Source organism: Ranitomeya imitator, chromosome 4 (genome assembly GCF_032444005.1).
Source record: "Ranitomeya imitator isolate aRanImi1 chromosome 4, aRanImi1.pri, whole genome shotgun sequence".
NCBI lineage: Eukaryota > Metazoa > Chordata > Amphibia > Anura > Dendrobatidae > Ranitomeya > Ranitomeya imitator.
Window position 1 is genome coordinate 573,044,219 of NC_091285.1, and position 23,021 is coordinate 573,067,239.

The following is a 23,021-nucleotide window of genomic DNA, read 5'->3' on the forward strand; positions in this document are numbered from 1 at the left end:
CTTCCAGAGGCCCAGAAAGGCTGTCACCATATGAAATTTTGTTTGGATCTATCCCCAGGTTAGGGGTATTCTTTCCCTCAGCAGTTGATTATGCAAAATGATACTTTGTCTGCTTATGTAATTGAACTCACCAAGAAACTTGCTAATATCCATTCTCAAGTTTTTTTTCTTCATTGCCAGATCCAGATTCAGTGTCCGGTATGCACTCCTTGAAGCCAGGAGACTGGGTGTTGATGAAAAAAAAGTTTGTAAGGAGAACACCACTCAATCCGAGATTTGATGGTCTTTCAAGTGCCGCTGATGACACCAACCTCTGTGAAGCTGGAGGGAAGACCCACTTGGATCCACTCATCGCATTGGAAGAAAGCTCCCCTACAAGCGGATGACACCCAGGCCAGAATGATGTTGTGGATGCCCTGCCTGACTGAATAGATGACCTACCTGATAAAGAATACACTACACATGCTATTGACTAAGAGAATGATTGCAACGCACCCCCGTTAGGGACAGATCTCCTGACCGCCCATTTGCGAAAAGGCTGTACGGAGTGGGGCATATGCGCTAGGCATACGCCAGTTCACCGGCAGCATAAAAGAGTTGCAGCGCTTTGGGACAGGAGGCTAGGATTAGGGCAAGTGATATCTAAGGGGGGCTTGTGATAGAAATATATACAGTATATCATGTAGATCTCACTTGAATGTAGACTCCTCTATAATCATATATACTCATATATCCACAGCTAATATATACTCAGCTAGTTTATAATCAATTGCTCGATTTGACCACATGAGCTAGGCCAGATGGTTTCTCGGTGCTTTCCAGACACCCGAAAAGCAGAAGAACGCCAGATGTATTAAGTGCTGATCAGATGTCTCAACTTTGTCCTAGATGCAGAGAGCTACATTTTAGTTGCTTAATCAGCATTCATATGTGCATTAATCACAAAATTCCATATATATTTAGAAAACCAATAACAGAGGAGCTAGACAATATGGTAATTAACTAACCACCCCTTTCTATACGCAATTATAAAACTATGTATGTACAATAAATCGTCAGTGGAATGCTTTTCTGTCACAATGGTGTACAGTCCATTCTTGAGTGCTCAAAATACTCAGTCTTATTGGGAACGGCCGCAGCACACACAGGGATAGATTTATCCATACCAAATTTCCATAACATCATAAGGGCACTAGTTCCGTGAGGGGGCAATAAGGACAGTAGTTCTGTGTGGGGGCACTAGTTCCGTGAGAGGGCAATAAGGGCACTAGTTCTGGGGTGGGGCACTAGTTACGTGAGGGGGCAATAAAGGCACTAGTTCAGTGAGGGGGCAATAAGGGCACTAGTTACGTGAGGGGGCAATAAGGACACCAGTTCCATGAAGGGGCAATAAGGACACTAGTTCCGTGAGGGGGCAATAAGGACACTAGTTCCGTGAAGGGGCAATAAGGGCACTAGTTCTGTGTGGGGGCACTTGTTCCGTGAGGGGCAATAAGGGCACTAGTTCTGGGGTGGGGCACTCATTCCGTGAGGGGGCAATAAGGGCACTAGTTCTGTGTGGGGGCACTAGTTCCATGAGGGGGCAATAAGGGCACTAGTTCTGTGTGGGGGCACTTGTTCCGTGAGGGGCAATAAGGGCACTAGTTCTGGGGTGGGGCACTCGTTCCGTGAGGGGGCAATAAGGGCAGTAGTTCTGTGTGGGGGCACTAATTCAGTGAGGGGGCAATAAGGGCACTAGTTCTTGGGTGGGGCACTAGTTACGTGAGGGGGCAATAAGGACACCAGTTCCATGAAGGGGCAATAAGGACACTAGTTCCGTGAAGGGGCAATAAGGGCAATAGTTCTGTGTGGGGGCACTAGTTCTGTGAGGGGCAATAAGGGCACTAGTTCTGGGGTGGGGCACTGGTTACGTGAGGGGGCAATAAGGGCACTAGTTCTGTGTGGGGGCACTCGTTCCGTGAGGGGGCAATAAGGGCACTAGTTCTGTGTGGGAGCAGTAGTTCCGTGAAAGGGCAATAAGGGCACTAGTTCTGTGTGGGGGCACTAGTTCCGTGAAGGGGCAATAAGGGCAATAGTTCTGTGTGGGGGCACTAGTTCTGTGAGGGGCAATAAGGGCACTAGTTCTGGGGTGGGGCACTGGTTACGTGAGGGGGCAATAAGGGCACTAGTTCTGTGTGGGGGCACTCGTTCCGTGAGGGGGCAATAAGGGCACTAGTTCTGTGTGGGAGCAGTAGTTCCGTGAAAGGGCAATAAGGGCACTAGTTCTGTGTGGGGGCACTAGTTCCGTGAAGGGGCAATAAGGGCAATAGTTCTGTGTGGGGGCACTAGTTCTGTGAGGGGCAATAAGGGCACTAGTTCTGGGGTGGGGCACTGGTTACGTGAGGGGGCAATAAGGGCACTAGTTCTGTGTGGGGGCACTCGTTCCGTGAGGGGGCAATAAGGGCACTAGTTCTGTGTGGGAGCAGTAGTTCCGTGAAAGGGCAATAAGGGCACTAGTTCCGTGAGGGGGCAATAAGGGCACTAGTTCTGTGTGGCTACTCCGAGGACTGGGATGGTGGTGAATGTAAATGAAATGAATGCTGTGCAGTAATAACAGTACAGAGCTGCAGTGCGGACCTCCCGCCGCCGGGTGTCACTTCTGACCACGTCTGTAATGAAACAAGGCAGCGCCTCCTCCTCTCCGCACTGTGTCGCTGTCGCCCATTCCGCTGCCGCCTATCGCTGCTTTGCCCGCTTCCTTGTTGTCATGGAGAGGAGGGAGCCGCTGCCGCCGGTGACCGGGACGTGGGCTAGACCCCATTATGGTGACCTCCCGGCTCAGGGTCCTCAGAGGTTCCCTCAGTATCCGCCATTACGGAGCGGAGAGCCGCATCCCCGGGACTACTATCCGGGCGGCGGAGCACAGCGGGCCGGCCCCTGGGAGATCAGGCCTCCGTATGATGCCGGGCCGGAGCAGAGAGCGTCTTCCGCAGACAGCCGGGGAGGTGTCTCACTGCAGGGGCCGCTGCCTCCGGGAGGTCCCCCGCGGCCGGACGTGTTCCCATACGGGGGCCCGAGGCCCGGCATACCTCACCCTCCGGTGCCGGCAGGGCGGACACAGGACATGGGGCCTGGCACCCTGCACAGAGCTGGCGACCACTATGGCAACGCTGGCATAATGCTAAATCCAGGCCCGGAGCCCCCACTGGGCACCAGACCCCAGCAGTGCTTACCTGCAGGTCCTCAAGGAGCAAGTAGCTGGGACCCTATAAGCCAGTCAGGGGGGCCGCATCACCTATCCGATCAGCTCCCCGGGTATTCCGGAGGGTCCCCACCTAGAAGCGAGTGTCCCGGAGGCCTCCGAGGTCCGGATCCAGTATTAGCTCCGTATTCTCATAGTGGCGGACAGCTGGGAAGTTATCTGCAAAGTGAGGGGCCGCAGCCCGGGGCGTCCTGTGGCGCTCCCCAGCCTGGATTGTATGCTCCAAACACCCCTACTGTGCCGAATGCCTTCACCTACAGGGCGCCAGCCCACACCGGACCGAACGCCTTCACCTACAGGGCGCCAGCCCTCACCGGACCGAACGCCTTCACCTACAGGGCCCCAGGCACCCAGCCTGCACCCACACCTGAGAACCCACAGCAGGGCTTCTATCACTTACCACCAATGCATGGAAATCCCCCCAATCCTTCCTATGCTGCCCCCCCACTGGCAGGCTCTGCTGATTTTTGTGAATCTATTGAGGGTGATTTGGGGGTCCCTAGCGCTCTGGGCAACACACATTTTCGTCACCATCTTCTAAACCAGCAAAGTCCGGGTCCTCTGCCTTCAGGAATGGTTGCTGGTAGGAATTTTGAGCATGATGGGCCTTTTCTTTTTCAGCATGGGATACCAGATGGACGGAGAGACCCAAATTTGTTGCTGCAGCCTGGTGGCCCATTTGTTTCTCAGCCCACCCCGTATATTCAGGACAGTTTTATGTGTTTGGACCGGCAGACATGTGCAATGGAGAAAGGTGGACCTGAAGATAAAGACGTCTTTGTGCGTTGGCTGTCCAGCTTTTTATCCTGCCGGAGAAAGGAGCCTCCAGCCAAGACTGCTGCGGTTCAGGCTCCCTCGGTAGCAGAAGCACGTGAGCTGATGTACAGCGCCCTTCGATTGGTATCCCAGCTGGATACATTGTGCCAGGCTTTGGAAAGTCTTGACAAGGGAGGAAAGCCATGGACACGCGAATATGAGAAAGCCGCAGATATTCGGGTAGACTTGGAGGAGAAACTGAAGGAGCTGGAGAAGCCAGGCTATATCCAGGGAGTCAAGAGGAAATTAGACATAGTGCACAAGAAAAGGCTTCGCAGGCAGCGCAGGAGACAAGCAGCTGAGGAGGAAGAAAAGGAGGCAGCAGAGCGATCTGCCGAAAAGGAGGCTAAGATTGACTTGTGGAGGATGCAGTGTATCCAGAAAGTAGAGGAGAAGAAACGGGTGGGTGTCTGCGTAGTTCTCATTTTCATTCTCGGTACCTGGTTTAGTGAAAATAGGTTGGATTGAGATACAGCGTATTTGTTGTACAACTGGCAGTCTGTCCATCTCAATGATATAGTATGGACAGTAGGCACATGGCTTTCTGAAAGCTGCCATCCAGACGTATAGGATCATCATACAAGATTTCGGCTGCATTTGAGCAGGAGTTGTCTAAATCTTCAGGAGTGCACCATTTCCATGACTCCTGGCTTCCTGCTTGCCAGGGGACTTGGATGGGGGTGCACTTCTACTTGATAGAAAGTTCAGACCAGCGACATAGGCGTCCTGCTGCCCACACTGTGCGATCTCCAATATAGCAAGCATAGGTAGTTTTGCATCTGCAGCATCGGAGGAGCGCTGTGGTACTCAAGCATTTGCAAGCTCTATTGGTAAGTGGTGCAGTCCTTGCCTAGGACTCCGGCCCTGGGCTCTAGGACTCCGGCCCTGGGCTCTAGGACTCCGGCCCTGGGCTCTAGGACTCCGGCCCTGGGCTCTAGGACTCCGGCCCTGGGCTCTAGGACTCCGGCCCTGGGCTCTAGGACTCCGGCCTTCGCTGATTGACTACCGGTAGCCTATGCAGTAAAGAATAAAATGAAAAATCCCTTTTTAAATTGCAGTTGCTTGTTTTAATAATCACTTTGCAATTTTAACCATTTATCATGTTGAGAACAGCTCTTTTAAGTCCGATTTAACCGAATAAAAATGTTTAAGAGCCATCAATGACCTACTGGAGGGCCAAGCTGCACTAGGGATGTGAGAGTTCAGCCCGTTACTTCACTTGGTATTGTCCCCCTCCCCCACCCCGAACAGTATGTTACAATAGAACGCCCCTCGTAGCAGTCGCACAACCTAAAAATTATTTAGTGCACATTGAAATTGCTGTCCGTGTCGCATGTTGGGATAGATTGTTTAGCTCTGCACTTAGCGACCTTAGACATGGTCCGTGAGTGTATTTGGTAGCCGCCTTTTATATACAGCGGGTAAAATAAGTATTGACACATCACCAAATTTCTAAGTAAATATATTTCTAAAGGTTCAATACTTTCTCCCTTTGTGATTTCTCATTATTACACAGAACTTACGGTAATTTGTGGACATCTACGGTTTGATTTCTTCGCCTGTGTGGATTTAATAGGTTGATCCCGATATCTAGTGAGAATTTCATGTCAATAGCGTCTTTAGGAATATATTTACTTAGGAAAATGGTGACGTGTTCAATATTTATTTCCTGTATTATGGTGTTGCTTGCAGGGGGTCTTTATGTGGTACTCTGCTTAGGTATTCATCTGTTTGGGCTTATGACAGGCCACTGCACCTTCAGGGATCTAACCCCTATTTTACACAATACATATAGTATTGTGGACTTAGAAAAAAAAAGAAATTTACATTTAGCAAAATGGCGGCGGCACCTGCGCAGTAGCATGTACAATATTTCTTACCGATAGATGCTATTGTGCAGTCGCCGCCACCATTTAGCTGCAGCCAAATTCTTTTCCCTCAAGCAAAATGTCAGCGGCGCTTGGGCTGTAGCATCTATTAGTAAGAGATACATGCTACTGTGCAGGGGCCGCTGATGGTGCCATTTTGCTGGATGTAAAAATTTTTTTGTTCTAAGCCTCACAATAGCCAACAATATTCTATGCATTATGTCAAATAGGGGGCAGGACACTGAGGGATCAGTGACCTGTCAGAAGCCAACAATATGAATATCTACGCGGAGCACCACATGCAGACCCCCTAAGCAGGCCGCCCTGAAACATGAGTGTATCATTAACTGAAAACTACAAATAAAGATTAAAGGGAACCTGTCACCCCGAAAATCGCGGGCGAAGTAAGCCCACCGGCATCAGGGGCTTATCTACAGCATTCTGTAATGCTGTAGATAAGCCCCCGATGTTACCTGAAAGAGGAGAAAAAGACGTTATATTATACTCACCCAGGGGCGGTCCCGCTGCTGGTCAGGTCGGATGGGCGTCTCCGGTCCGCTGCGGCGCCTCCCATCTTCATTACAAGACGTCCTCTTCTGATCTTCAGCCACCGCTCCGGCGCAGGCGTACTTTGCTCTGCCCTCTTGAGGGCAGACAAAGTACTGCAGTGCGCAGGCGCTGGGCCTCTGACCTTTTCGGCGCCTGCGCACTGCAGTACTATCCTCTGCCCTCAAGAGGGCAGAGCAAAGTACGCCTGCGCCGGAGCCGTGGCTGAAGATCAGAAGAGGACGTCTTGTAATGAAGATGGGAGGCGCCGCAGCGGACCAGAGACGCCCATCCGACCTGACCAGCAGCGGGACCGCCCCTGGGTGAGTATAGTATAACGTCTTTTTCTCCTTTTTCAGGTAACATCGGGGGCTTATCTACAGCATTACAGAATGCTGCAGATAAGCCCCTGATGCCGGTGGGCTTACCTCACCCGCGATTTTCGGGGTGACAGGTTCCCTTTAAACAACAACCACAAGACCGATTTCATCACCAGGTATCATTGTAATCAGTATAATGGCACCGACCTGACACTGTCTGTAGTTTACTGAGCACAAGCCTGCTGACAGGTTCCCTTTAAACATTAACCTAATATTACTGATATTGTCCCTTTATTATCCGATTACAGGTAACATAGTAACATAGTAAGGCCGAAAAAAGACATTTGTCCATCCAGTTCAGCCTATATTCCATCATAATAAATCCCCAGATCTACGTCCTTATGCAGAACCTAATTGTATGATACAATATTGTTCTGCTCCAGGAAGACATCCAGGCCTCTCTTGAACCCCTCGACTGAGTTCGCCATCACCACCTCCTCAGTCAAGCAATTCCAGATTCTCACTGCCCTAACAGTAAAGAATCCTCTTCTATGTTGGTGGAAAAACCTTCTCTCCTCCAGACGCAAAGAATGCCCCCTTGTGCCCGTCACCTTCCTTGATATTAACAGATCCTCAGCGAGATATTTGTATTGTCCCCTTATATACTTATACATGGTTATTAGATCGCCCCTCAGTCGTCTTTTTTCTAGACTAAATAATCCTAATTTCGCTAATCTATCTGGGTATTGTAGTTCTCCCATCCCCTTTATTAATTTTGTTGCCCTCCTTTGTACTCTCTCTAGTTCCATTATATCCTTCCTGAGCACCGGTGCCCAAAACTGGACACAGTACTCCATGTGCGGTCTAACTAGGGATTTGTACAGAGGCAGTATAATGCTCTCATCATGTGTATCCAGACCTCTTTTAATGCACCCCATGATCCTGTTTGCCTTGGCAGCTGCTGCCTGGCACTGGCTGCTCCAGGTAAGTTTATCATTAACTAGGATCCCCAAGTCCTTCTCCCTGTCAGATTTACCCAGTGGTTTCCCATTCAGTGTGTAATGGTGACATTGATTCCTTCTTCCCATGTGTATAACCTTACATTTATCATTGTTAAACCTCATCTGCCACCTTTCAGCCCAAGTTTCCAACTTATCCAGATCCATCTGTAGCAGAATACTATCTTCTCTTGTATTAACTGCTTTACATAGTTTTGTATCATCTGCAAATATCGATATTTTACTGTGTAAACCTTCTACCAGATCATTAATGAATATGTTGAAGAGAACAGGTCCCAATACCGACCCCTGCGGTACCCCACTGGTCACAGCGACCCAGTTAGAGACTATACCATATATAACCACCCTCTGCTTTCTATCACTAAGCCAGTTACTAACCCATTTACACACATTTTCCCCCAGACCAAGCATTCTCATTTTGTGTACCAACCTCTTGTGCGGCACGGTATCAAACGCTTTGGAAAAATCGAGATATACCACGTCCAATGACTCACCGTGGTCCAGCCTATAGCTTACCTCTTCATAAAAACTGATTAGATTGGTTATTCCATGAATAAAGAGAGTAGTGAAGTTGCCCCTCTGTGTTACTATGACTTTTCTTCACAAACATCACCTATTTTATGTTGACATGAAAACCTCTTCTTGATTTCAGTGGGTTTTTTTTTTTCTTGTGACTTGTTTTATCCTATTCTTGCTCGTTGCAGGAACGAGAGCTGAAAGCCACCGCTGACTGGGTGCTGGGGGAGGTGAGGAAGAAGCAAAATGATGTGAAAAAAATGCTAGATGTTTTAAAGTCCTTGGAGAAGCTTCGTAAATTAAGAAAAGAAGCTGCTGGAAGAAAAGGTAGGGAGGATCTAGGTCTTTGAAGTTTCTTTCCTTAGTACTTTCTTCAGATAGGCAAAGGACACCGTAGAAATATTTAATTCAGTGTTTGATTGAGCGGCACTTAATAAGCTTCTGTTGTTCCAACCGATCCTTAACCACGGCTTTAATTCCAGGTGTCTGTCCCCCACCGTCCGCCGACGAAACATTCACAAATCACATAAACAGGCTTCGGACGCTGGTGCACAAGCGAAGTGCATTATATGACGCAGAAGAGAAGACTCTGAGGGTCATACTGGAAGGAGAGCAAGAGGAGGAGCGGCAGAGAGCGAAGGACAAGAGCCTGAAGAAGGAAAGGGAGAAAACATTGCAGAAGCAGCGAGAGCTGGACTGCATACTGTTTGGTGACGCAGGTCGGTTACTGTCAGGCCTCTTACCCTTTGCACGGGGATCCTTTTTTTTTTTTTCCTTTCTGCCTCAAAATAGATAATTACAATAATTTCTGTTCACATCTGATCCTGAATGAAGTATTACATTTGTATAGTGAATAGGCCGTAGAATATCAGCGAGAGGGTCAAATAATCTGTTGTTGGATTATAGCAGAAGTATGCATTGTAACATGGGATATCATGTCTGTTTTAGCAATTATATCAACAGTATTGTCTTCTCTATTACAAAAGATCTCTGGTAACAAGTATCCAATGTATGATGGCGTTTGTATTGGGACTATCTCACTCTCATGTCTTCCTTTATCTTAGAGTTTCTGCCCAGTCTGCCACCTCTACAGCCATTTCGTCAGTATTACCTGCAAGCTGAGCACTCCGTCGTGTCCCTCGTCCAGATCCGGTGAGTCTTTTAGACATTTTATATACTGACACATCCTCATGTGCCTAGACTGGCATTGGAGATGTGTTGCAAATTTTGACACATCTGCATTGAATGGATACTACGTGCACCCAGCAGTTGGCATGAGCATGTTGAGTGAAATTTTAGGTTGTGGGAGTTTTATTTACCGTATTTTCCGGCGTATAAGACAACTTTTTAACCCCTGAAAATCTTCTCAAAAGTCAGGGGTCGTCTTATACGCCGTGTACGGCATGTGAGGAGCTCTGAGGTCGCCGCATATGGTGCAAGGAGTGGTCCCAGATGGTTCCAAGGGTCTGGAGGAGAGGAGACTCTCCTTCAGGCCCCTGGGATCCATATTCGTGTAAAAAAGAAAATATATGGATATACTTACCTTCCGACGGCCCCCTGAGTTCTCCCGGCTCTCCGTGATGCATGCGGCGGCTTCCGTTCCCAGGGATGCTTTGCGTGCCGCAAAGGACCTTTGTGACATGGCGGTGACTTGAATATAAGTCTGATCGTTCCCCTCTGCTCGCGCCGATCGCCAGAAATTAGGGGAGAATGATGAGTTCTGTCTTCAGCACCTGGCGCTGGGTAACAGCGTTTAGTTTAGCGCTTCTTCCCCGGAGGCCGTCCAAGTGGTACTGATACGGCACACGGTTGCCACAAGTGTGCCGCAAGTATTACACATACAGATATCTCCAGTACCGATAATATACAGACGTGTGAAACCGGCATTATACGGTTAATATACAGTGTACACAGAAAGCTGTGGTGGTGTGGGCGGGGACAGCTTTCATTCTACATCTAAAAACAATATAGTATTAGCGCACTCCGAAGATACGGATAACAACTTATCTGAGCACATTTGCTCATCGCTAAATAATTCTGCTAGCCATTTAGCTTTTCCAAAGCCTTTGTGCTACCTGTAATCTGGAAGCCCCATATATTTCCATTTACAGATGACGTACGTCTTGTATTTTTTGTGGATTGAGTTGAAGCTTTTATTGGGAACATTTTGCATAACATTTTGTATCACATTTATCCTGCGCCCTATGCTGAGCGCAGCGGAATTTCCCTTTAACTCTCCAAGTGATGTAATTCAGATGAAACCGCGAGGGATCCATTTATGATAATGCGGCAGCAGTGTTACTCTGGACTTCGTCTGGCTTCTCTTCAGCGTTGTCCTTCTTTTCAGAAATGCTCAAAACTAACTGGCCGACCGAACTTTTATGCACGCTTGAGGGTATGTGCACAGAGTCTGTAAAGTTGGTAGCCCTTTGGACGCAGCACATGTCCGGTGCGTCCAAAGCGCTGCCAGCTGTTGAACGCAGGTGATTACGCAAGTGTTCATTGAACCATGTGGAATCGCCGCCTCCAATGCATTGTATAGTTGAGATTTGACATGCTGTGGTCTGGAAAGACACGCCGCATGTCCATCTCCGCAACCACGGGCATCAGTGCACGCATAGTGGGCATCCACTATGCGGAAACAATCTGGACGCTGCGGATGTACGCATCGTCCATACCACAGCATTTACTGACCATGGGAATGAACATACCCTCAAAAGATGGACACCGCTGGATCACAGGTCCTGAGGTGTCCACAATGCCTTCATCTGCCTCATTATAGGGAATCTTTTGCCAGAGGTTATGTCTGAATCACATATTTCAGTGATTTACACGGAAACCCCATTGTAAGTTCTCAGTGTAGAGTGCAGGATAAATGTAAACTGAGCCTTACTGCGATCTTTGGGAGGCAGAATGAACAAATCAACAGCAGGTGAAGAATTGTTTTTATTTTTTACAATGTTCCTCATTCAGTATAAGTGATTAGACGTTTTCAGGCACATGACATTTTTTGATCAATTTTAGTGATGAGCAAGTGTGCTCGTTACTCGGGTTTCTCCGAGCATGCTCAGGTGGTCTCCGAGTACTTTGGTATGCTCGGAGATTTTATGTCGACGCAGCTGCATGATTTGCGGCTGCTAGACAGCTTGAATACATGCTCTGAGAAACCCAAGTAACGAGCATACTCGCTAATCACTAATCAATTTCTATGTCATTGGTTTTTTTCAGGACAAGATGACGTTTTCAGCCATACCATTCTTATTTGCATTAGTCGTTTTGACCGCATTTATTCTATTTTTTTCGTTCGTTTTTTTTCCCTCGCTTTTATTTTTTATGTTGTTCACTGAAGGGGTTAATTAGTGTGCCAGTTTTATAGATTGAATTGGACTGGACGCGGCGATACCAAATACACTGCTCAAAAAAAATAAAGGGAACACTTAAACAACAGAATATAACTCCAAGTAAATTAAACTTCTGTGAAATCAAACTGTCCACTTAGGACGCAACAATGTTTGACAATCAATTTCACATGCTGTTGTGCAAATGGAATAGACAACAGATGGAAATTATTGGCAATTATCAAGACACCCTTAATAAAGCAGTGGTTCTGCAGGTGGGGACCACAGACCACATCTCAGTACCAATGCTTTCTGGCTGATGTTTTGGTCACTTTTGAATGCTGGTTGTGTTTTCACACTCGTGGTAGCATGAGACGGACTCTACAACCCACACAAGTGGCTTAGGTAGTGCAGCTCATCCAGGATGGCACATCAATGCGAGCTGTGGCAAGAAGGTTTGCTGTGTCTGTCAGCGTAGTGTCCAGAGGCTGGAGGCACTACCAGGAGACAGGCCAGTACACCAGGAGACGTGGAGGGTGCCGTAGGAGGGCAACAACCAATCAGCAGGATCGCTACCTCAGCCTTTGTGAAAGGAGGAACAGGAGGAGCGCTGCCAGAGCCCTGCAAAATGACCTCCAGCAGGCCACAAATGTGCATGTGTCTGCACAAACGGTTAGAAACCGACTCCATGAGGATTGTCTTGAGTGCCTGACGTCCACACATGGGGGTTGTGCTCACATCCCAACACTGTGCAGGACGATTGGCGTTTGCCACAGAACACCAGGATTGTCAAATTCACCACTGACGCTCTGTGATCTTCACAGATGAAGGCAGGTTCACACTAAGCACATGTGACAGAGTCTGGAGACGCCGTGGAGAGCGATTTGCTGCCTGCAACATCCTTCAGCACGACCGGTTTGGCAGTGGGTCAGTAATGGTGAGGGGTGGCAGTTCTTTGGAGGGCCGCACAGCCCTTCATGTGCTCGCCAGAGGTAGCCTGACTGCCATTAGGTACTGAGATGAGATCCTCAGACCCCTTGTGAGACCATATGCTCGTGCGGTTGTCCCTGGTTTCCTCTTAATGCAGGACAATGTCAGACCTCATGTGGCTGGAGTGTGTCAGCAGTTTCTGCAAGATGAAGGCATTGAAACTATGGACAGGCCCGCCCGATCCCCATACCTGAATTCGATTGAGCACATCTGGGATATCATGTATCGCTCCATCCACCAACGTCACATTGCACCACAGACTGTCCAGGAGTTGGCAGATGCTTTAGTCCAGGTCTGGGAGACAATCCCTCAGGAGACCATCTGCTGACTCATCAGGAGCATGCCTAGGCTTTATAGGGAGGTTATACAGGCAGATGGAGGCCACACACACTACTGAGCATCATTTCCTTGTCTTGAGGCATTTCCACTGAAGTTGGATCAGCCTGTAACTTCATTTTCCACTTTGATTTTGAGCATCATTCCAACTCCAGACCTCTCTGGGACATTAGATGTGATTTACGTTCATCATCAACACATTCCACTATGTAATGAATAAAGATTTACAACTGAAATATTTCATTCAGTGATATCTAGGATGTGGGAATTTAGTGTTCCCTTTATTTTTTGAGCGGTGTATGTGTATCTTTTTTTGTTTATACATAAAAATACATATTTATGGGTATAATATTTCATTTTTATTTTATTTCCTTTGTTTGCTTTTTAAACTTTCTTAAACTTTTTTTCTTAGTACCTCTATGGGACTTTTACTTTTATCAGTGTGATCCCTGCTATAATGAATTTGCAGTGCATTATACCTGTCAGTGCTGCGCTGACAGAATTATATTAGACCATGTCTCATCATGACTAACTTGGGTTGCCATGACGCCAATTGGGCCCTTGCGATGTTGTGGGGGCGCGATTGTATAGGAGAGGGGGCTCCCAGCCTCCTAAATGTAGCGATTAATATGGATTGCAGTGTTTAGGGGAGACCCCCGGGCTCGGCGATGGTGCCGGCACAGCTCCTGTGCCACGCACGATCGCTATGACATACATATCTACGTGATTGGTTGGGAAGCCCTACCGGACCATGATGCATAGATACGTCAAATGTTGTGAAGGACTTAAAGGCACGTAAGCAGCTGTTTTTTATTTTCTTTAAACTGTCTTTTAAGTAAAATAAAGTTTAAAACTTTTTTTTTTTTTTGTCCAGAAACAACATTTTCACAGTTTTCCTTTTTTTTTTTTTTCAGACACGAGTGGGATCAGTTCTTGGTTCCCCCTGACCATCCAGATGGCAGCAGTGTTCCCCGTGGATGGGTTGTTCCCACGGCCCCCTGTAATAACACCTGGGCGACAGCTTTGAAACAATCGGATTGAAGAGCCCAGCGTTACGTGACTTGTTAGTCATCTCCTCTCGGGACAAGCGGGTAACTGCAGTCTGTGGTGTTGCACGCAGGAGGCATCTTTCAGGCTGTGCTGCTAGTGAACGACATTACTACAGGGTTGTATTTTTGTTTTATGGTTTTGAATAGGATGCAATAAAAAGTGGAAACTATTTATTTTTCATATTAAAACCAAATGAAAGCTTGTTTGTAAAGTGTCGCTGTGATGTTTTGTTTGCACATTTTAGACGATCAATGTTATTCAGACAAACAGATGAAAATCTCGTTCTTACCCACTGCCCCACTTGTTTTTTATCAATTTACAAAATGTAGTCAAAGGTATGTGGAGTACAATACAGAAAAAGAAAAAAAGATTGTGTAACTAAAATTTAACTTTTATTCCACATTTATTAAAATGTGTATAAAATTACTGTACATACATCTATTTGGAGGGATCGCTGCCTGAAAGCCGCTATCTGTACTAATATCCTGTGGCAGCTGTAATAAACACCGCTCTCAAATTCAGGCGCGATCACTCCCCGTGCATACCAAGACACATAGCGTGTTAGCAGGTGGATTAAGAAGACGCACGTTCAGTATTGAGCAAGTTAAATTATCGCTTAGATTATACCAATTGTGTAGCGCACCACCAAAAGGGGCTGATCGCTGCCTGAGAGCCGCTCCCAGTATTGATATCCTGCGGCTGTGATAATGAATGAACCCTGCTGTTTCAGGCGCGATCACTCCCCTTGTGTACCATGGCACGTAGAGTATTACCAGCGGGATGAAACACGCACGTTGCTGTGTAAAATCTCTGCTGTAAGCCAGACACTGTTCAATGCTTATCGCTCAGGTGCTGCGATCTGCCTTGTGTATTCTTATTTAGATCCTGACTGCCTGACGTCATTCTAAACTATAGGACGTATCCCGACGCGCGTTTTGCCAGTATACCAGCTTCTTCTTAGAAAGATACAAAAAAGGTGCAATTCTCACTCCAGTTGTACTCTAAAGTTGGAAGAATACAATTGTCCCACATGACAATATGCTGAAGCATTGTGACGCATTAACATTACAAATACGGGGTGGCATTTTTGGCTGCCTGGATGAGGTGCATCCAATGTGACACGTTAAGCTCATTTACATAAATTATCTTTTTTTTTCAAAATTGCGGTGATAAGTGCATGATAATGAAATCTTTGTTGGCAGCTAATACTGCGCTGGCAGAGCATTACTGGGGTAAATCCCGCTTATGGGTTCCCTTTTACAATGAGTTGATACTTATGTGACCTCTCTGCTTAGCCTGGTAGAATGATTTTAGGTTGTGTATAAGGACCCACAGCCGGGTCGCAGCCTCATGTTTTGGGCTGTGCAATCTAGATATGACCCGTATGGGAAGTTCAAACTTCATTACTGCATCCAGTTTTTGTTTTTTTTTTTACTAAAAAAACTACAACCACATCATGTGAATGTCCCCTTATGGGTACATATTCCTTCGTAAGGCTTAACTAATTAGTGGCTGGATCCTGTTTGAAATTTAAGTTCACTCCAGTGAAATATTAAATTTGTCACCAATACAGACATATTTCGCTTAACCGCTTCACAGCCGTGGGTTTTTTGTTTTTGCGCTTTCATTTTTTGCTCCCTTTCTTCCCAGAGCCATAACCTCTTTATTTTTCCAGCTATATTGCCTTATTTGGGCTTGTTTTTTTGCGGGACAAGTTGTACAGTTGAATAGCCCCATTCATTTTACCATAAAATGTGCTGGAAAAAGGAAAAAGATTCCAAGTGCGTTGAAATTGCAAAAAAAGAGTGCAATTCCACAATTGTTTTTTGGGCAGCGTCAAATCTGCGGATCCGCAGCAAAATCCGCAACGTGTGCACATAGCCTAAGTGCGCTGAGCTGACGTTTTCATTGATACGTGACCATAAAAGCATAATTCTGACGTTAAGACTTTTTGTTGTTATGCGGTCTACAGATCCGGTTCATTTTCTTTATATTTTGATCGGACATTTATGAACGCAGCGATACCAAACATGATTTTTTTAAAATATATTTTGAATGGGTCAAAAGGGGGGGATTTGAACTTTTGTGCTTTTTTTATTTTTTAGATTTTCTTTTTTTTACAACTTTTCTTTTTACTGGCTTCAGTAGTCCTTGTAGGACAATTGAAGCTGCGATCATCCAATCGCCTGGGCTGAAGCACTGCTATGTGTAGCAGAAATCACGATCTCCTAGGAGATTCACATTGACCGGAACCAGGGTCTCCTGCAAACCCCCTGATTGTCATGACAACCCACTGGCGCTATACATAACGGGTGCCGATGGGCGGGTCTTGTGACGCGCTTCCAGATGGCGCTTGTTAAATACTGCTGCCAGTGATTGACATCGGCATTTAACTGCTTAACAGCCGTGGGTGGATCTCGGATTCTTCTGCGGCTGTTCGAGGCACATGACAGCTGATCAAATCAGCTGTCATGTGCAGGGAAAGATTGCGGGTCACATTCGGAGCCTGCAGCAATGGCAGTGACCTGACCTTGGATGCTCTTATACGTCCAAGATCGCGAAGGGATTAAAGGGATTTAGAATTTTTTTAATTTTTTTTTTCTTTTGGACATATTGTAAATGTAATTTAGGCTTGAATCACACAAAATACTAGCAGTATAACTAAATGGACTATGCTGTAATTATGGAAGATAACACTAGGGGGAGATATACTCAAGGACCAAAACACGTAGTTCCAGTCGCGAGGTTGTTTGCTGTGTATATATAACTACATCTATTATGTATCTCAGAAACAATCTCACGGAAAGAGCTGCAAGAACACGAAAGTTCAACACAGCCCAATTAACATGTAACTTTAATTAAGAAAGGGACACAAAATTTTATTTGAGGTAAAGTTATAACCAAATTTTGAAATTAGAATTTGTGAGACTAGGCAAATTTCTTCCTAAATCTCTGGGAACTCGCCTTATCGTAAAGGGATTATCCCAGAGTCTTTTTTTTTTTTTCTTCAAACTCCCTGTTACTGAGTAACCTCTTTAAAGTAAATCAGCCCTGTCTTCTGATACTCATTGGTTACATAGGTCCATTTCTGCATAACCTGCTCCGTCCTTTAGTGCTGACCATGTGACCAGTATACACTACATTTCCCACAGGTATCCGCTTCTTCAGGCTCCCTGCACGCTCCTGACAGGAGAAGACAGCGGTGTGGCAAAATGTATTGATTAGTTTATTTTATCTATTAAAATTAAATGTGTATGATATAAACATTCACATGTTCAAATAAATCATTAAAAAACATAAAATTGCCAGAATAAATAGACACATGGAAAAAAAAATGGTGGCTGAGCCAGCAATAAATTGTATAGAAAAAAGTATGCGGCAAAGGTATCGCCTCAAAGATGTGAGGACATAAATAAACACAAATTATCAAAAGTAACAGGGCAGGGTAGATCACAATGGCCCAAAAGTTACCCCGGTAGAAAAACTGATTCCCTAAATACCGTGGCTCACTCACCAAACATCTGACGTGCGTTTCGCAATAGCTTCATCTGGGGTTGAAGTACATTTTAATCAGTTTATCTTATTAATTGTTATATCAATAAATGTAATTCTTTTCTGTCCCCACCAACCTGTGTATAGCTTTATATTCCTACACCAAATAATTCTGTATTTGTTTCAGATCTATTCCCCTATGTGTGCTCTTTGTTTCCATAGCAACCCATCACAGGACAGCTTTCGTTTCACCAGTACTATATAAAAAATGATTGTATTTTTTGCCCATAGTAACCAGTTTGTCTTACAAGCCATACAGATAAAGGAATATAGACAGGAGACCTCATTATGGCAAATATGGACAATATTCCTGATTTTAGTGGGAAAAACCTTTAGTTGTTTTCTCTGTCCAGTCATATAGCCAAGAAGCTCAGTCACAGTGGAGAATAGCCGCCGGCACACAGCCCATGTCCACCCTGTGCAGTGAGGATGGAGCGACACTGCATCACTGCACAGTAGAACTGCTAGAAGAATAGCACATACAGTCCAATTTGCTATTTTCCCTCAGTTTTTTTGTGGTGTTCCAATATACACAAAGGAAATAAACATGTATGTAACAAAACATGTAAGTGCAATAATTTTCTGGAACCATTTCAAGGGCACCAAGAATTTCAGCCATGACTGTATATACTGAGCATGTGCGACCTGTCAAAAAAAAAAAAAATTATAGGACGTATCCATAGGTAACCAGAAATCTGAAATGCAGATTTTCATGGGTGATCTTGAAATTTGATTGCATTTGACAAGTTTTATTGCCGGTTTTTAAGCCACTGATGGTGAGTGATATTATGGGAATAACCCTTTAATGTACAGGTCCTTCTCAAAAAATTAGCATATAGTGTTAAATTTCATTATTTACCATAATGTAATGATTACAATTAAACTTTCATATATTATAGATTCATTATCCACCAACTGAAATTTGTCAGGTCTTTTATTGTTTTAATACTGATGATTTTGGCATACAACTCCTGATAACCCAAAAAACCTGTCTCAATAAATTAGCATATCAAGAAAAGGTTCTCTAAACGACCTATTACCCTAATCTTCTGAATCAACCAATTAACTCTAAACACATGCAAAAGATACCTGAGGCTTTTATAAACTCCCTGCCTGGTTCATTACTCAAAACCCCCATCATGGGTAAGACTAGCGACCTGACAGATGTCAAGAAGGCCATCATTGACACCCTCAAGCAAGAGGGTAAGACCCAGAAAGAAATTTCTCAACAAATAGGCTGTTCCCAGAGTGCTGTATCAAGGCACCTCAATGGTAAGTCTGTTGGAAGGAAACAATGTGGCAGAAAACGCTGTACAACGAGAAGAGGAGACCGGACCCTGAGGAAGATTGTGGAGAAGGACCGATTCCAGACCTTGGGGAACCTGAGGAAGCAGTGGACTGAGTCTCGTGTGGAAACATCCAGAGCCACCGTGCACAGGCGTGTGCAGGAAATGGGTTACAGGTGCCGCATTCCCCAGGTAAAGCCACTTTTGAGCTACAGAGAAGCAGCACTGGACTGTTGCTAAGTGGTCCCAAGTACTTTTTTCTGATGAAAGCAAATTTTGCATGTCATTCGGAAATCAAGGTGCCAGAGTCTGGAGGAAGACTGGGGAGAAGGAAATGCCAAAATGCCTGAAGTCCAGTGTCAAGTACCCACAGTCAGTGATGGTGTGGGGTGCCATGTCAGCTGCTGGTGTTGGTCCACTGTGTTTCATCAAGGGCAGGGTCAATGCAGCTAGCTATCAGGAGATTTTGGAGCACTTCATGCTTCCATCGGCTGAAATGCTTTATGGAGATGAAGATTTCATTTTTCAGCACGACCTGGCACCTGCTCACAGTGCCAAAACCACTGGTAAATGGTTTACTGACCATGGTATTACTGTGCTCAATTGGCCTGCCAACTCTCCTGACCTGAACCCCATAGAGAATCTGTGGGATATTGTGAAGAGAAAGTTGAGAGACGCAAGACCCAACACTCTGGATGAGCTTAAGGCCGCTATTGAAGCATCCTGGGCCTCCATAACATCTCAGCAGTGTCACAGGCTGATTGCCTCCATGCCACGCCGCATTGAAGCAGTCATTTCTGCCAAAGGATTCCCGACCAAGTATTGAGTGCATAACTGAACATTATTATTTGATGGTTTTTTTGTTTGTTATTAAAAAACACTTTTATTTGATTGGATGGGTGAAATATGCTAATTTATTGAGACAGGTTTTTTGGGTTATCAGGAGTTGTATGCCAAAATCATCAGTATTAAAACAATAAAAGACCTGACAAATTTCAGTTGGTGGATAATGAATCTATAATATATGAAAGTTTAATTGTAATCATTACATTATGGTAAATAATGAAATTTAACACTATATGCTAATTTTTTGAGAAGGACCTGTATATACATTGTGCTCCTCTTTAGTTTTGCTGTTCCTGTAACCTTTCTTCACTTATGGCCTCCACTGCAGAAGATGAAGTGGTCCCAAGACCACCCAGATAAGTCTCATACGCAAGTCAGAGATCGAAATATCTCTTATTTATAATGCCTCCAATATGTTCAACTTTCTTCTTAACCACCATCTTAGTCTTTCCTATATGGGCAAAGGGGCAAAATCTCTACATTTGTACATCCTTCCTGACCGAGAACTTGAAAAACTCTTTCTAATCATGATGTATTTGCATCTTATACGCATAATGTATGGAAATAACTGAATATAATCTGTGTGAATAATGTCTTAAATGAAATCTGCGGGTTGTCACCCCCCCACCCCCACCCCACCCCACCCCTGTACTATTTGTATGCACATGTAGCCCTTTAAAAGATAAGTCCAGCAATGCCTTACCATGTACCAAAAGTGAAAATGCAAAAACAAAATATCCTCTGGTCGTTAGGGGGTTAAGCTATTACATCTTAGACTTTGAGCCCTTGCGGGCAGGATCGTCTCTCCTCCTTTTCTTGTTTTTCTATTATGTATACCCCTTTTCACATGTAAAGTGCCATGGAATAAATGGCGCTATAATGGTTAAAGAGAACCTGACAGCAGGTACATCTGGCCCAAACTAGTGGCTATGATTTTGGGCATGTATGGTTGACTCTGAAACGCAGAAGCATACACTAGAAGCCGCCAGGGACCATGCCGTACAGGTGACTAGTAGAAAATGCTGGTCCTTGGCAGCTGCTCCATGTCTGCTGCCCTTTAGTGATGATTCCAAACATGCATGTCAAGGGAGGGGCCCGTCAGTCATTAGTCGCTGGTGGGGAGAAGCTGCCACGTACCGTCCTTTCCTACCAGTCACTTGCTCCATGGGCAGCTCTTATAATACTTTTTTCCCTGAAATGCTGCAACATTTGTCAGATGAAGCTTCAGTCTGTTTGAGACATCTGAAAAAATACTTAAAAGTAGAAAGTTACTCGCAGCATTCTATAAGGACTGCTAGGAACCAGGTCATCATACCCACATGGATGCAGTGTCCCGATCTCCAAAGAGCTCACTTGGATACCTTAGTCATCATTAGAATAGAAAGACGGCATCCAAACTTGAGTGAAGTAAATAATCTTTTTAGTCTGCCAAATACAGAGCAACGTTTCGAAAACACCAGTCTTCATCAGGCGTACCTGTAACACCCCAGGAATTCGGTTGTTACAGTAGTATTGCCTTCCTCACAGGGAGGGTGATGCCATGCCTGGAAGCGACAAGGATCCCTTTAAAGGGCATCTGTCACCTACTTTTTTGTATATAAGCTTCGGCCACCGCCATCAGGGGCTTATCTACAGCATTCTGTAATGCTGTAGATAAGCCCCCGATTTAACCTGAAAGATAAGAAAAAGTCCAGTGTGGTCCGGTTCAATGGACGTCGCGGTCCGGGACCGGCGCCTCCCATCTTCATGCAATGACGTCCTCTTCCTTGCTTCCTGTCATGGCTCCTGCACAGGTGTTCTTTATCTGCCCTGTTGAGGCCAGAGCAAAGTACTGCAGTGCGCAGGCGCTGGGAAAGGTCAAAGAAGCCCTGTGCACTGCAGTACTTTGCTCTGCCCTCAACAGGGCAGAGAATTACGCCTGCGCAGTAGCCGCAACAGGAAGCAAGGAAGAGGACGTCATTGCATGAAGATGGGAGGCGCCGGACCCGGACCGCGACTCTCATCAGACCGGACTGCCACCTCAGGTGAGCATAATATAACTTGTTTTTCTTATCTTTCAAGTTACATTGGGGGCTTATCTACAGCATTACAGAAAGCTGTAGAAAAGCCCCTGATGGCGGTGGCCGCAGCTTATATATCAAAAAGTAGGTGACAGATTCCCTTTAACAGGCAACGTACACACAACACTGTTCTGACTCCAGGCCAGAAGGGGGAGCTCTAGACCCGGTTTCAGGGTAGCTTCCCTATATATATTCTGGCTGGAGGAGGAATTAGTAGGAGTCGGAATCTGAGTGAGGAGTGGAGAGTCTGTGAGGAGAGCTGGAGCCGTGCAGACACGAGGTTCTGCAGCACCTGAGAGGAGAGTCAGACAGTCTTTATCCTTTAAATAAGGCAGCACACTGCAGCGCTAGAACATACAAACTTGAAATACGAAATTTGAACTGCATTACTGCACTAGAAATATGAAAAATGAGCGCGTTTAGCGTATAAAAATGGCCAATTTTATGTGTACCTGGTAGCCACTTTACGGCATCTCTCTTATACCAGGTCCTACGCTTGCCTTACCTCGCTGAGAATAAACGTCTACATCTGAATGGGTACATGTGAAACCTCTTCCTAGACAAACTCTCTCTATGGAGGGGTATTGGACCTGCTGTAATTAAAACACCTGTGGCTAGAAGGCGGAGTGCACGATCAGAAGGCTAGAGAATACATTTAAAAAACCTGACCTGCACATCCAAACATAGACTAAGTGTGAACAGGTGCTGAACCTAGAGTCGCCAACTCGTATATAGTTAAATAAATAAGGCAGCACACTGCAGCGCTAGAACATACAAACTTGAAATACGAAATTTGAACTGCATTACTGCACTAGAAATATGAAAAATGAGAGCGTTTAGCGTATAAAAATGGCCAATTTTATGTGTACCTGGTAGCCACTTTACGGCATCTCTCTTATACCAGGTCCTACGCTTGCCTTACCTCGCTGAGAATAAACGTCTACATCTGAATGGGTACATGTGAAACCTCTCTCTCTATGGAGGGGTATTGGACCTGCTGTAATTAAAACACCTGTGGCTAGAAGGCGGAGTGCAGTGTGCTGCCTTATTTATTTAACTATATACGAGTTGGCGACTCTAGGTTCAGCACCTGTTCACACTTAGTCTATGTTTGGATGTGCAGGTCAGGTTTTTGAAATGTATTCTCTAGCCTTCTGATCGTGCACTCCGCCTTCTAGCCACAGGTGTTTTAATTACAGCAGGTCCAATACCCCTCCATAGAGAGAGAGTTTGTCTA

General features: G+C 45.5%; 1 protein-coding gene across 1 annotated transcript; it reads left to right on the forward strand.

Annotated features, from left to right (window-relative positions):
* Nucleotides 1–2,721: 2,721 nt before the first annotated feature.
* PDCD7 (programmed cell death 7) lies at nucleotides 2,722–14,243 on the forward strand. The gene is made up of 5 exons (XM_069766342.1): nucleotides 2,722–4,459; nucleotides 8,515–8,653; nucleotides 8,809–9,045; nucleotides 9,391–9,478; nucleotides 13,905–14,243. The coding sequence occupies exons 1-5, from the start codon at nucleotides 2,747–2,749 to the stop codon at nucleotides 14,029–14,031; spliced, it is 2,304 nt and encodes a 767-aa protein (XP_069622443.1). The 5' UTR covers nucleotides 2,722–2,746; the 3' UTR covers nucleotides 14,032–14,243.
* The last annotated feature ends 8,778 nt before the right edge of the window (nucleotides 14,244–23,021 follow it).

Coding starts and splice junctions, on each gene's coding strand:
- PDCD7 (XM_069766342.1), top strand. CDS start 2,747: ATGGAGAGGAGGGAGCCGCTGCCGCCGGTGACCGGGACGTGGGCTAGA. Junction 4,460..8,514: donor AAGTAGAGGAGAAGAAACGG/GTGGGTGTCTGC, acceptor TGCTCGTTGCAG/GAACGAGAGCTGAAAGCCAC. Junction 9,046..9,390: donor CATACTGTTTGGTGACGCAG/GTCGGTTACTGT, acceptor CCTTTATCTTAG/AGTTTCTGCCCAGTCTGCCA.